Raw genomic sequence first — 12,529 nt, 5'->3', positions numbered from 1 at the left:
TATGACCAGACGAGGGGGAAGTTATGCCGACTAACTCTCCTCACGTGTCAGTACCTTCGCCTCCCGCTCAGGAGGCGTGTGATATTGTGGCGCCAAGTGCATCAGGGACGGCCATACAAATCACCTTACAAGACATGGCTAATATTATTATGAATAATACCCTGACAGAAGTATTATCTAAATTGCCAGAATTAAGAGGCAAGCGCGATTGCTCTAGGATAATAGAGCGCGCTGGTGCTACAAGAGCCATGTCCGATACTGCGTCACAGTTTGCAGAACATGAGGACGGAGAGCTTCATTCTGTAGGTGACGGATCTGATCCAGGGAAACCGGATTCAGAGATCTCTAATTTTAAATTTAAGCTTGAGAACCTCCGTGTATTGCTAGGGGAGGTTTTAGCGGCTCTGAATGACTTTAACACAGTTGCGATTGCAGAGAAATTATGTAGGCTGGATAGATACTATGCAGCACCGGTGTGTACCAACGTTTTTCCTATACCTAAAGGCTTACAGAAATTATTAGCAAGGAGTGGGATAGACCTGGTGTGCCCTTTTCCCCACCTCCTATATTTAGAAAAATGTTTCCAATAGACGCCACTACACAGGACTTATGGCAGACGGTCCCTAAGGTGGAGGGAGCAGTTTCTACTTTAGCTAAGCGTACCACTATCCCTGTGGAAGATAGTTGTGCCTTTTCGGATCCAATGGATAAAAAATTGGAGGGTTACCTTAAGAAAATGTTTGTTCAACAAGGTTTTATCTTACAGCCCCTTGCATGCATTGCGCCTGTCACTGCTGCTGCAGCATTTTGGTTTGAGTCTCTAGAAGAGGCCATTCACTCAGCTCCATTGGATGAAATTATGGACATGCTTAAAGCACTTAAGCTAGCTAATGCATTTGTTTCTGATGCCATTGTACATCTAACTAAACTAACGGCTAAGAATTCCGGTTTTGCCATTCAAGCGCGCAGAGCGTTATGGCTTAAATCCTGGTCAGCTGATGTGACTTCTAAATCTAAATTACTTAATATTCCTTTCAAGGGGCAAACATTATTCGGGCCCGGCTTGAAGGAAATTATCGCTGACATTACGGGAGGTAAGGGTCATACCCTTCCTCAGGACAAGGCCAAATCAAAGGCCAAACAGTCTAATTTTCGTGCCTTTCGAAACTTCAAGGCAGGAGCAACGTCAACTTCCTCCGCCCCAAAACAGGAAGGAACTCAAGAAGGAACTGTTGCTCGTTACAGACAGGCCTGGAAAACTAACCAGTCCTGGAACAAGGGCAAGCAGGCCAGAAAACCTGCTACTGCCCCTAAGACAGCATGAAGGGATGGCCCCTATCCGGAAACGGATCTAGTGGGGGGCAGACTTTCTCTCTTCGCCCAGGCGTGGGCAAGAGATGTCCAGGATCCCTGTGCGTTGGAGATCATATCTCAGGGATATCTTCTGGACTTCAAGGCTTCTCCTCCTCTAGGGAGATTTCATCTTTCAAGATTATCAGAAAACCAAATAAAGAGGCATTCCTATTTTGCGTACAAGACCTAGTAATGGGAGTGATCCACCCAGTTCCGCGGAGGGAACAAGGACAGGGATTTTATTCAAATCTATTCGTGGTTCCCAAGAAAGAGGGTACCTTCAGGCCAATTTTGGACCTAAAGATTTTAAACAAATTCCTAAGAGTTCCATCATTCAAAATGGAAACTATTCGGACTATCCTACCCATGATCCAAGAGGGTCAGTACATGACCACGGTGGATTTAAAGGATGCCTACCTTCACATACCGATTCACAAAGATCATCATCGGTTCCTAAGATTTGCCTTCCTAGACAGGCATTACCAGTTTGTAGCTCTTCCCTTCGGGTTGGCTACGGCCCCGAGAATCTTTACAAAGGTGCTGGGCTCTCTTCTGGCGGTTCTAAGACCGCGAGGCATAGCGGTGACTCCGTATCTAGACGACATCCTGATACGGGCGATAAGCTTGCAAATTGCCAAGTCTCATACAGAGATAGTTCTGGCATTTCTAAGGTTGCATGGGTGGAAGGTGAACGTGGTAAAGAGTTCTCTATCACCACTCACAAGAGTCTCCTTCTTAGGGACTCTGATAGATTCTGTAGAAATGAAAATTTGAAAGAACATTATTGTTAATACATTATTCCATAATCTCGTAATGGCCAAAGAAACATAACAGGAAAACATGGGAGATTAAGATTCCCAAAGGAACAAAATAATAACTAATGTGATTCCACCTTAAGAATCATTCACCTGAGAAATCCACCTTAAACAATTACCTGAAAACACACCAACCAATGAGAAGGAAGTAACGGCTTTTTAAATCCAAGTTCTGGCAGCAACTGATATCTTGATAAAGCCCACACACATGGGTGAAACGCGTAGAAGCTGAAGTTGCCTGTTACCAGAACCAAACCCACTAGGTACCTAGTATTTGCCCGCGCGTATTAACGCTAAGAGCGGGTGCCTCTTTCACCTCAGTGACTGTATTTACAAAGATCCAGACTGTCTGTCAAAAGCAGGGAGCTGGGAACATTGGAAGCAAAAGATAACAGCTTGCCAGGTACTCACACACAAGGAGCGACGTACCTTTGCCGGTCATCTCCCCACGGAGGGAGTGGTGAATCCTGTACCAAGGAATAGAAGCTGCAGCACACTAAGCGGCTCACACGCAAGGAGCGTGTTTTGACTAAAGACCACAGACTCTGAGATACATTACAGCGACATTTGGACACAGTCGCTGCAACTTTCTGTGAGTTAAAGTTACATATAACCAGCAAAGATACAAAGTATCCTAATTAAGGAACATTTTATCGTTTTTACCCAGCACGTTAATTTCAATCACAGAGATAAGTCCTGTATGTTATATACCATACAAACAAAAAGGGATTTCATCTGCTGCAAATATATAAGGACCATAGAGACTGTCCATTATATTCAGGAACAAAATATTTGATTTTAAGGACTTAGTAATTGATCAATTCTATTTTTTTAAAAAGCGCTTATTATAAATATTTTTATCGGGGTGGTATTCCAAGTAATAGTTATATATATCGTATCCAATACTTACTTTATGTGCCTGTAATTGTTCTTACGTATCGTTTTTTAAATTTATGTATTGCATAAGTAGGGATTATTCCCACTAGTAAAGATTTTTAAAACTCACTATATTTGATTTATTTTTTGTTTTGATATAATCTTAATAATTAGGTGTGTTAAGTATACCCAGCTTTTTAGCGCCCTCCCAATTGCCATATTGTTTGTTCCATTTCTATCTTGAGGAGATAGTGGAGAGTGGCTTAGGTATCCTTTTTAGATTTTTAGCGCTGATAACTCCTGTGCTATCTTAGAAATGAAAATTTACCTGACGGAGGCCAGGTTATCAAAACTCTTAAATGCTTGCCGGGTCCTTCATTCCATTCCACGCCCGTCAGTGGCTCAGTGCATGGAAGTAATCGGCTTAATGGTAGCGGCAATGGACATAGTGCAATTTGCGCGCCTGCATCTCAGACCGCTGCAATTGTGCATGCTAAGTCAGTGGAATGGGGATTACTCAGATTTGTCCCCACTACTAAATCTGGATCAAGAGACCAGAGATTCTCTTCTCTGGTGGTTATCTCGGGTCCATCTGTCCAGGGGCATGACCTTTTGCAGGCCAGATTGGACGATTGTAACAACAGATGCCAGCCTCCTAGGCTGGGGCGCAGTCTGGAATTCCCTGAAGGCTCAGGGATTGTGGACTCAGGAGGAGAAACTCCTCCCAATAAATATTCTGGAGCTAAGGGCAATATTCCACGCTCTTCTAGCTTGGCCTCAGCTAGCAACGCTGAGGTTCATCAGATTTCAGTCGGACAACATCACGACTGTGGCTTATATCAACCATCAAGGGGGAACCAGGAGCTCCCTAGCGATGTTGGAAGTCTCAAAGATAATTCGCTGGGCAGAGTCTCATTCTTGCCACTTGTCAGCGATCCACATCCCAGGAGTGGAGAACTGGGAGGCGGACTTTCTAAGTCATTAGACTTATCATCCGGGGGAGTAGGAACTCCATCCGGAGGTATTTGCTCAACTGGCCCATCGTTGGGGCAAACCAGAACTGGATCTCATGGCGTCTCGCCAGAACGCCAAACTTCCTCTTTACGGTTCCAGGTCCAGGGACCCGGGAGCGAAGCTGATAGATGCTCTAGCAGCTCCTTGGTTTTTCAACATGGCTTATGTTTTTCCACCGTTTCCTCTGCTCCCTCGACTGATTGCCAAGATCAAACAGGAGAGAGCATCGGTGATTCTGATAGCGCCTGCGTGGCCACGCAGGACCTGGTATGCAGACCTAGTGGTCATGTCGTCCTGTCCTCCATGGACTCTACCTTTGAGGAAAGACCTTCTAATACAAGGTCCCTTCAATCATCCAAATCTAATTTCTCTGAGGCTGACTGCGTGGAGATTGAACGCTTGATCCTATCAAAGCGTGGCTTCTCCGAGTCAGTTATTGATACTTTGATACATGCACGAAAGCCTGTTACCAGAAAAATCTACCATAAGATATGGCGTAAATACCTGTATTGGTGCGAATCCAAGAGTTACTCGTGGAGTAAGGTTAGGATTCCGAGGATATTGTCTTTTCTCAAAGAGGGCTTGGAAAAAGGCTTATCAGCTAGTTCTTTAAAGGGACAGATTTCTGCTCTGTCTATTCTTTTGCACAAGCGTCTGGCAGAAGTTCCAGACGTCCAGGCCTTTTGTCAAGCGTTAGCTAGGATTAAGCCTGTATTTAAAGCTGTTGCTCCTCCGTGGAGCTTAAACTTGGTTCTTAAAGTTCTTCAAGGAGTTCCGTTTGAACCCTTTCATTCCTTTGATATTAAACTTTTATCTTGGAAAGTTCTATTTTTGATGGCTATTTCCTCGGCTCGAAGAGTCTCGGAATTGTTTGCCTTACACTGTGATTCTCCTTATCTGATTTTCCATTCAGACAAGGTAGTTCTGCGTACTAAACCTGGGTTTTTACCTAAAGTAGTCTCTAACAGGAATATCAATCGGGAGATTGTTGTTCCGTCATTATGTCCTAATCCTCCTCCAAGGAAGGAACAACTTTTGCATAATCTGGACATAGTCCGTGCCCTGAAATTCTATTTACAGGCAACTAAAGATTTTCGTCAAACTTCTTCCCTGTTTTGTCGTTTACTCTGGACAGAGGAGAGGTCAAAAAGCTTCGGCAACCTCTCTCTCCTTTTGGCTTCGTAGCATAATACGTTTAGCCTATGAGACTGCTGGACAGCAGCCCCCTGAAAGAATTACAGCTCATTCCACTAGAGCTGTGGCTTCCACCTGGGCCTTTAAGAATGAGGCCTCTGTTGAACAGATTTGCAAGGCTGCGACTTGGTCTTCACTTCACACTTTTTCAAGATTTTACAAATTTGACACTTTTTCTTCTTCGGAGGCTGTTTTTGGGAGAGAGGTTCTACAGGCAGTGGTTCCTTCCGTTTAAGTTCCTGCCTTGTCCCTCCCATCATCCGTGTACTTAGCTTTGGTATTGGTATCCCATAAGTAATGGATGATCCGTGGACTGAATACACTTAACAAGAGAAAACATAATTTATGCTTACCTGATAAATTTATTTCTCTTGTAGTGTATTCAGTCCACGGCCCGCCCTGTCTTTTTAAGGCAGATCTAAATTTTAATTAATACTTCAGTCACCACTGTACCCTATGGTTCCTCCTTTCTCGTCTTGTTTTGGTCGAATGACTGAATATGACATGTGAGGGGAGGAGCTATGTAGCAGCTCTGCTTGGGTGATCCTCTTGCAATTTCCTGTTGGGAAGAGAATATATTCCATAAGTAATGGATGATCCATGGACTGAATACACTACAAGAGAAATAAATTTATCAGGTAAGCATAAATTATGTTTTTCTTCAAAAACTTACCTTTTTATCCTGAATGCTGCTCCAGCGATTTCCCCAGCTGTCTGAAGCCTCCTCAGATGTCAGAAATGACGAACCCGGCTTCCTCCAATCACAGCTTCTCCCCCCCCCCGGGGGAATCTTGGCCTGAGGCAACGCTGTGATTGGAGGAAGCCGGATTCATCATTTTGGACCCGCAAAGACGGCTTGCCACGGGTGGAAAAAGTGCTGGAGCGGCTGCCAGGATTAAAAGGTAAATTTTTGAAGAAAACACTGAAATGTCAATTTTGATGAATTAAAGTGCCCTTGTTTTTAATAGGTTTATTAAAAACCGGACACTAATTAATCAAAATAGACCTTTACTTTAAAGGGACAGTAAAGTCAAAACTAAACTTTCATGATTCAGATAGGGCATGCAATTTTAAACAACTTTCCAATTTACTTTTATCATCAAATTTGCTTTGTTCCCTTGGTGGTATTTTTGAAAAGCTAAACCTAGCTAGGCTCAAACTGATTTCTAAACAGTTGAAAACCGCCTCCTAGCTCAGAGCATTTTGAAAGTTTTTCACAGTTAGACTGTGCTAGTTCACATGTGTCATATAGATAACATTGTGCTCACTCCCGTGAAGTTATTTAGGAGTCTTCACTGATTGACTACACTGCATGTCTGTCAAAAGAATTTAGATAAGGAGGCTGTCTGCAAAGGCTTAGATACAAGGTAATCACAGAGTTAAAAAGTATATTAATATAACTGTGTTGGTTATGCAAAAACGGGGAATGGGTAATAAAGGTATTATCTATCTTTTTAAATAAGAAAAATTTTGGTGTAGACTGTCCCTTTAAGCACAAATCAGTTTATCTTAAGAAGCCAGTGCTACTTAGTAATCTTAGTGCGGTCTAATGATGTAAGATACAAACTAGTTTCAGTACAATTTAGACTTGGTAGGAGAGTACAAATAATCTTCCACTTAAGGCGGATCCAGCAATATTTTTCACATGCTACATAATTAATTTATTCATGTGTAGAACATAAACTTTGTTGCCCAGAATCTTTACTAGCATGTGTTCTAATTATTGAACAGCCAATCCAACCAGATCTGAATGATGCACTAAAACTGTGTTTTTTTTTGTTTTTTATAGCTTGGTTTAATTTCACTGATCAGCACTATCTGTCTAGCCCTATTGCTATAATTGTGTAAAGTGCTTGTACAACCGTTTAAGTCTTTTGTCTGTGCTCTTTTTAAGGCGGCCGAGTATGTTCCAGAAAAAGTGAAGAAAGCTGAAAAGAAATTGGAAGACAATCCATATGACCTTGACGCATGGAGCATTCTCATTCGAGAGGCACAGGTTTTGTGACACAGGGTTACATTACACTATCTAGAAGTCCCTAGAGTGGCTTAATAATGGATAATTTTGCATAACTACACAATCCATAATGTTAAAAATGTCTATTCAAATTTTAGAATCAGCCAATAGACAAAGCACGGAAGACGTATGAGCGACTTGTTGCACAATTCCCAAGTTCTGGCAGATTCTGGAAGCTATTCATTGAAGCTGAGGTTAATATTTTTTTACTTTTTTTTTTCTATTTTTGTAGTTTCAAAACAGTATATTGGGGGAAGGGTATAATTTGGGGATAACACAACACATTAATGGCTGATAAGCTATTCCTGTTTGCACTTTTGGGTTGGGAAAAGCACTAACATTTGAGGTTTTGCCACAGTGATGATTGTTGCAGAATGATATTGCAACAACATTAAAACATTTTTAATGGTATGGAGTGCTTTAGCCTTTTATTTATTTGTCATGTGTCAATTTATTGCCTCCTGTGTCATTTATTTAGATCTCATATTTTCATTTTTCTCATAACAGCTGCAAACTAATTTTGAATGGTATCCTCTGAAAATGCTAGTTTAATTAAAAAAAAAAAAAATGACCCAATTTTTAATTTCACCGGGGGATTAATGCACTCAGGTGATTTCTAACTGTATTCATATTATAATTATCATGTATTCAAATTACTTGATTCCTATTAGCATATGTTAATTTGATTAGGAGGTAGTGGGTGTGAGGATTGTATATTTTTTTTTTTTTGCGCACACTTTATATAGACAACCGAATACACAATATATTATCCATAAATGAAAACTTATACATTTTAATCTTCATTGGTTTTCCTTTTCTCAGCATTTGCAGAATGTAAAAATGTGTTAAATCCTACCAGCCCTACCTAATTAATTGCCTACTCTGAAAATGTATTTAAAATTTTGTATCATGTGACAAGCACATTTTTAGTTGTATTGTGGGTAAACAAACTGCCTCGTGGTATCAGGGTGTTGCAGGACCTCAACATTTTAGTATACACACTGGTTAATTAAAATGTCCATGGAAGCTGACCCCATAATAGGGATACATTTGAGTACAAAGTTAGTCCCACAAAGGGCAAGATTTATTACAAGGCACATGCCTTGATCGGTTGCAGGATTGCTCATTTGAGCCTGCAGCTTATTTATGAAGCAGCAGTTTAAACTGCTGTTTCATAAACCCACTCCTCCATACTGGAATTGGCGGATTAAAATCAGCCCAGATTCATGCAACCGGGGTGATTGACAAGCCCTACTCTTATGCAGTTGGCTTTGTGGGTTAGGGGGGCGGTATTGCACAAGTGTTCCCTTGTGCAATGATATATATGGAGAGCATATTTTGCCCCACAATTTGCAATAAGATGCGGACAGCTTCACAACACATGAATATTGTCCGCACACAAATTGATGAATCTTGCCCAAGGCTTCAACATAGTGTGAGAATGTGTTCTAGTAGTTGGTGATGCTCTACTCAACAGCTTGACATGAATCTAGAGCCAGGCTAAGTCATAATGTCTATGCAGGGATGTGCAATTCCTATCGCCCAACACCCGGGACATGCAGTTTTGTGCACCAGACATGTTTGTGTTTTTTACATTTAGTCCTGCTGTGAGCAAGCAGACCGCAGCAGGGTGTGTATATCTATCTATATATCTATACCATTTACACTGTGCCTATAAATCATCCTGTTTAACATAGTGTGATAAAACCATAAACAATATATTTACTAATTCAATGTCTTCAATCACACCAGAACTTAGAATGCCCTGAACAGTGTATCACTCTTATTAACTGGAGTGGTGGGGCGTTACCTATTATGACGTGAGAGTTGTGTTCTGTTTGGGATATTCCACACTTCTGCATAGGGGTGTATTGCGGTTAGGGATTAAGACAAGTAGGCATTATTAAAGCTTTTTAAATATTCACTACAAGTTTCACTTATCTTTATTATTGATGCTGTGCAATTAGTTCACTTATATTTCACTATTGCCTTTTTACAACAGTGACATTTATATCAGATGTATATAATGAGTACACTTTAACATTATTTGGTTTTGACCAAGAATTTTGCACACGATCTCCAGTGATTGGAGTTCCACTTGGGGGAGGGTTATGTATGCCTTTATAAGCCTATTTGTAGTTTTCATTTGTCAGAGGAAGGGACGTTTTAAGTCCCGAAACGTCACATTAAATACATTTTCTCCAACATAGGTGTGTCCGGTCCACGGCGTCATCCTTACTTGTGGGATATTCTCTTCCCCAACAGGAAATGGCAAAGAGCCCAGCAAAGCTGGTCACATGATCCCTCCTAGGCTCCGCCTTCCCCAGTCATTCTCTTTGCCGTTGCACAGGCAACATCTCCACGGAGATGGCTCAGAGTTTTTTGGTGTTTAAATGTAGTTTTTATTCTTCAATCAAGAGTTTGTTATTTTAAAATAGTGCTGGTATGTACTATTTACTCTGAAACAGAAAAGAGATGAAGCTTTCTGTTTGTAAGAGGAAAATGATTTTAGCAACCGTTACTAAAATCGATGGCTGTTTCCACACAGGACTGTTGAGATGAAGTAACTTAAGTTGGGGGAAACAGTGAGCAGACTTTGGCTGCTTGAGGTATGGCACATTTCTAACAAGACTTGGTAATGCTGGAAGCTGTCATTTTCCCTATGGGATCCGGTAAGCCCTTTTCTGAATTTTCAATATAAGAATAAGGGCTTCACAAGGGCTTTAAAGACTGGTAGACATTTTTCTGGGCCAAAACGATTACTTTATAAACATATTTGATGGTTTACAACTTTGGAGAGTTATTTTAATCTTGGGAATTGAGAAGCAAGGCATGCAGATGCATGTGTGAGGAGCTCAGATCCACTGAAAAAGCTTATTGAAGGCGTCATTTGGTATCGTATTCCCCTCTGGGCTTGGTTGGGTCTCAGCAAAGCAGATACCAGGGACTGTATAGGGGTTAAATGTAAAAACGGCTCCGGTTCCGTTATTTTAAGAGTTAAAGCTTTCAAATTTGGTGTGCAATACTTTTAAGGCTTTATGACACTGTGGTGAAATTTTGGTGAATTTTGAACAATTCCTTCATACTTTTGCGTATATTCAGTAAAAAAGTGTGTTCAGTTTAAAATTTAAAGAGACAGTAACGGTTTTATTTTAAAACGTTTTTTGTGCTTTGTTATCAAGTTTATGCCTATTAACATGTCTGAACTATCAGATAGACGATGTTCTGTATGTTCGGAAGCCAAGGTTCCTCTCCATTTAAATATATGTGATGAATGTGACAAACAAAGTAGGGACAATGATGCCACTGATAATGTTGCCCAAAATGATTCCTTAAGTGAGGGGAGTAAGCATGGTACTGCATCATCTCCTATGTCTACACCAGTCTTGCCCACTCAGGAGGTCCCTAGTGCATCTAGTGCGCCAATCCTCCTTACTATGCAACAATTAACGGCTGTAATGGATAATTCTATTAAGTGGGCATTTTGGCTAAAATGTTTTTATCAGCGAAAGCGCGACTGCTCTGTTTTAGATACTGAAGAGCATGAGGACGCTGATGATAATGGTTCTGACATGCCCTTACACCAGTCTGAAGGGGCTAGGGAGGTTTTGTCTGAGGGAGAAATTTCAGATTCAGGAAAAATTTCTCAACAAGCTGAACCTGACGTTATTACATTCAAATTTAAATTGGAACATCTCCGCGCTCTGCTTAAGGAGGTGTTATCTACTCTGGATGATTGTGACAATTTGGTCATTCCAGAGAAATTATGTAAGATGGACAGGTTCCTAGAGGTCCCGGTGCCCCCCGAAGCTTTTCCTATACCCAAGCGGGTGGCGGACATTGTAAATAAAGAATGGGAAAGGCCCGGCATACCTTTTTGTCCCTCCCCCTATATTTAAGAAATTATTTCCTATGGTCGACCCCAGGAAGGACTTATGGCAGACAGTCCCCAAGGTCGAGGGGGCGGTTTCTACTCTAAATATCTCCCTAAAAAAGATAGTTGTGCTTTCAAAGATCCTATGGATAAAAAATTAGAGGGTTTGCTTAAAAAGATGTTTGTTCAGCAAGGTTACCTTCTACAACCAATTTCATGCATTGTTCCTGTCACTACAGCAGCGTGTTTCTGGTTCGAGGAACTAGAAAAGTCGCTCAATAAAGCATCTTCTTATGAGGAGGTTATGGACAGAGTTCAAGCACTTAAGTTGGCTAACTCTTTTACCTTAGACGCCACTTTGCAATTAGCTAGATTAGCGGCGAAAAATTCAGGGTTTGCTATTGTGGCGCGCAGAGTGCTTTGGCTGAAGTCTTGGTCAGCGGATGTGTCCTCCAAGAACAGATTGCTTAACATCCCTTTCAAGGGGAAAACGCTGTTTGGCCCTGACTTGAAAGAGATTATTTCAGACATCACTGGGGGAAAGGGCCACGCCCTTCCTCAGGATAGGTCTTTTAAGGCTAAAAATAAAACAAATTTTCGTCCCTTTCGCAGAAACGGACCAGCCTCAAATTCTACATCCTCTAAGCAAGAGGGTAATTCTTCTCAAACCAAGCCAGCCTGGAGACCGATGCAAGGCTGGAACAAAGGTAAGCAGGCCAAGAAGCCCGCTACCAAGACAGCATGAGATGCTGGCCCCCGATCCGGTGGGGGGCAGACTCTCTCTCTTCGCTCAGGCTTGGGCAAGAGATGTTCAGGATCCTTGGGCGCTAGAAATAGTTTCTCAAGGTTATCTCCTGGAATTCAAGGAACTACCCCCAAGGGGAAGGTTCCACAGGTCTCAATTGTCTTCAGACCAAATAAAAAGACAGGCATTCTTACATTGTGTAGAAGACCTGTTAAAAATGGGAGTGATTCATCCTGTTCCATTAGGAGAACAAGGGATGGGGTTTTACTCCAATCTGTTCATAGTTCCCAAAAAAGAGGGAACATTCAGGCCAATTTTGGATCTCAAGATCCTAAACAAATTTCTCAAGGTTCCATCGTTCAAGATGGAAACCATTCGGACAATTCTTCCTACCATCCAGGAAGGTCAATTCATGACCACGGTGGATTTAAAGGATGCGTATCTACATATTCCTATCCACAAGGAACATCATCGGTTCCTAAGATTCGCCTTTCTGGACAAGCATTACCAGTTTGTGGCACTTCCATTCGGACTAGCCACTGCTCCAAGAATTTTCACAAAGGTACTAGGGTCCCTTCTAGCGGTGCTAAGGCCAAGGGGCATTGCAGTAGTACCCTACTTGGACGACATACTGATTCAAGCGT

At 41.6% G+C, this 12,529-nt stretch overlaps 1 protein-coding gene across 1 annotated transcript in view; it reads left to right on the top strand.

Annotated features, from left to right (window-relative positions):
* CSTF3 (cleavage stimulation factor subunit 3) overlaps window positions 1–12,529 on the top strand; it is a 171,943-nt gene that overhangs the window by 28,921 nt on the left and 130,493 nt on the right. Inside the window, exons 2-3 of the mRNA XM_053720415.1 lie at window positions 7,147–7,248; window positions 7,365–7,460. Coding sequence (XP_053576390.1) covers window positions 7,147–7,248; window positions 7,365–7,460 — 198 coding nt within the window. The remainder of the gene's footprint in view (window positions 1–7,146; window positions 7,249–7,364; window positions 7,461–12,529) is intronic.

The sequence above is a fragment of the Bombina bombina genome, chromosome 7, assembly GCF_027579735.1.
Source record: "Bombina bombina isolate aBomBom1 chromosome 7, aBomBom1.pri, whole genome shotgun sequence".
In the NCBI taxonomy this organism is placed as follows: Eukaryota; Metazoa; Chordata; class Amphibia; order Anura; family Bombinatoridae; genus Bombina; species Bombina bombina.
The sequence above is the reverse complement of the archived record's forward strand: the minus strand, read 5'-3'. Positions and strand labels throughout refer to the sequence as shown.